General features: G+C 54.0%; 1 protein-coding gene across 1 annotated transcript; it reads left to right on the top strand.

Moving 5' to 3' along the window:
- Nucleotides 1-256: 256 nt before the first annotated feature.
- On the top strand, nucleotides 257-1,765 carry KCNA2 (potassium voltage-gated channel subfamily A member 2). The gene has a single exon (XM_010198834.2). It carries the CDS (start codon nucleotides 266-268, stop codon nucleotides 1,763-1,765), a length of 1,500 nt encoding a protein of 499 aa, XP_010197136.2. The 5' UTR covers nucleotides 257-265.
- Nucleotides 1,766-1,987: the final 222 nt, after the last annotated feature.

Here is a 1,987-nt window from a genome sequence, read left to right as displayed (position 1 = left end):
CTGAAGGGACCTGCTCTCCTCCCCCCAACTTTATCTCATCTCTCTCTTTCTCAGCAGGGACGATTTGCTTTCCTTTTTTATTTTCTTTTCTCTCTCCTTTGTGTTGTTTTTTGGTTTGTTTTTTACACCATCCCTTCGCCTTTTCATGAGACACTTCCAAACCTCCGTACCTGTCCTTCTGCAGGATAGTAGCCCTGCCCTGCATCCGCTCCCACCACCAGGCACTGGCAAGAGTTTAGCATAAGGATCTCTTTTAAGCCCCAATATGACAGTTGCTACTGGAGATCCTGCAGACGAAGCTGCAGCTCTTCCCGGTCACCCGCAGGACACGTACAACCCCGAGACCGACCATGAGTGCTGCGAGAGGGTGGTCATTAACATCTCGGGGCTGCGCTTTGAGACGCAGCTCAAGACATTGGCCCAGTTTCCAGAGACCTTACTAGGGGATCCCAAAAAGAGGATGAGATATTTCGACCCTCTCCGGAACGAGTATTTCTTTGACCGGAACAGACCCAGCTTCGATGCCATTTTGTACTATTACCAGTCTGGGGGGAGGTTGAGGAGACCAGTCAACGTGCCCTTAGACATCTTCTCGGAGGAGATTCGTTTCTATGAACTGGGGGAGGAAGCGATGGAGATGTTTCGGGAGGACGAAGGCTACATCAAAGAAGAGGAAAGGCCGTTGCCTGAGAACGAGTTTCAGAGGCAAGTGTGGCTGCTCTTCGAGTACCCCGAGAGCTCGGGCCCCGCCAGGATTATTGCTATTGTCTCCGTCATGGTCATTTTAATCTCCATCGTCAGCTTCTGCCTGGAAACGTTGCCCATTTTTCGGGATGAGAACGAAGACATGCACGGCAGCGGGCTGAGCCACCCCCCCTACTCCAACAGCAGCATGGGCTACCAGCAGTCCACCTCTTTCACAGACCCCTTCTTCATCGTGGAGACCCTTTGCATCATCTGGTTCTCCTTTGAGTTCTTGGTGAGGTTTTTCGCCTGCCCCAGCAAGGCTGGGTTTTTCACCAACATCATGAACATCATCGACATCGTGGCCATCATCCCCTACTTCATCACCTTGGGGACGGAGCTGGCCGAGAAGCCGGAGGATGGTCAGCAGGGCCAGCAAGCCATGTCCTTGGCCATCCTCCGGGTCATCCGGCTCGTCAGGGTCTTCCGTATCTTCAAGCTGTCCCGGCACTCCAAGGGGCTGCAGATCCTGGGGCAGACCCTCAAGGCCAGCATGCGGGAGCTGGGCTTGCTCATCTTCTTCCTCTTCATCGGCGTCATCCTCTTCTCCAGCGCCGTCTACTTCGCCGAGGCCGACGAGAGCGAGTCGCAGTTCCCGAGCATCCCCGATGCCTTCTGGTGGGCCGTGGTTTCCATGACGACCGTGGGCTACGGAGACATGGTCCCCACGACCATCGGGGGGAAAATAGTGGGTTCCTTGTGTGCCATCGCCGGTGTACTGACCATTGCCTTACCAGTGCCCGTCATCGTGTCTAACTTCAACTACTTCTACCACCGGGAGACGGAGGGAGAGGAGCAGGCTCAGTACCTGCAGGTGACCAGCTGCCCAAAGATCCCTTCTTCCCCTGACCTAAAGAAAAGCAGAAGTGCCTCTACCATTAGTAAGTCTGATTATATGGAGATTCAGGAAGGCGTCAACAATAGCAACGAGGATTTCAGGGAGGAGAACTTGAAGACGGCCAATTGCACGCTGGCTAACACAAACTATGTGAATATCACCAAGATGCTCACCGATGTCTAGTCGCTAAAGCCCAGGCCCGTGCGTCAAGCTGAGGTGGAGCAGTTGCGGACGTCGGGCGCTGCTCCGCGTTGTAGTTAACACAGTATTTCCTACGGTGTCTCTTTGGTTCTGCATGGGAAGCAATAGCCGTGTAAGTGACTTTTAACCTTTGATTTCCACACCCAATAAGCGTCCGTGCGAAAAGGAGAAAACCAGCCCCAAGCCACCGCACCGACCCCCACA

The sequence above is a fragment of the Colius striatus genome, chromosome 22 (genome assembly GCF_028858725.1).
Source record: "Colius striatus isolate bColStr4 chromosome 22, bColStr4.1.hap1, whole genome shotgun sequence".
Lineage (NCBI taxonomy): Eukaryota > Metazoa > Chordata > Aves > Coliiformes > Coliidae > Colius > Colius striatus.
The sequence above is the reverse complement of the archived record's forward strand: the minus strand, read 5'-3'. Positions and strand labels throughout refer to the sequence as shown.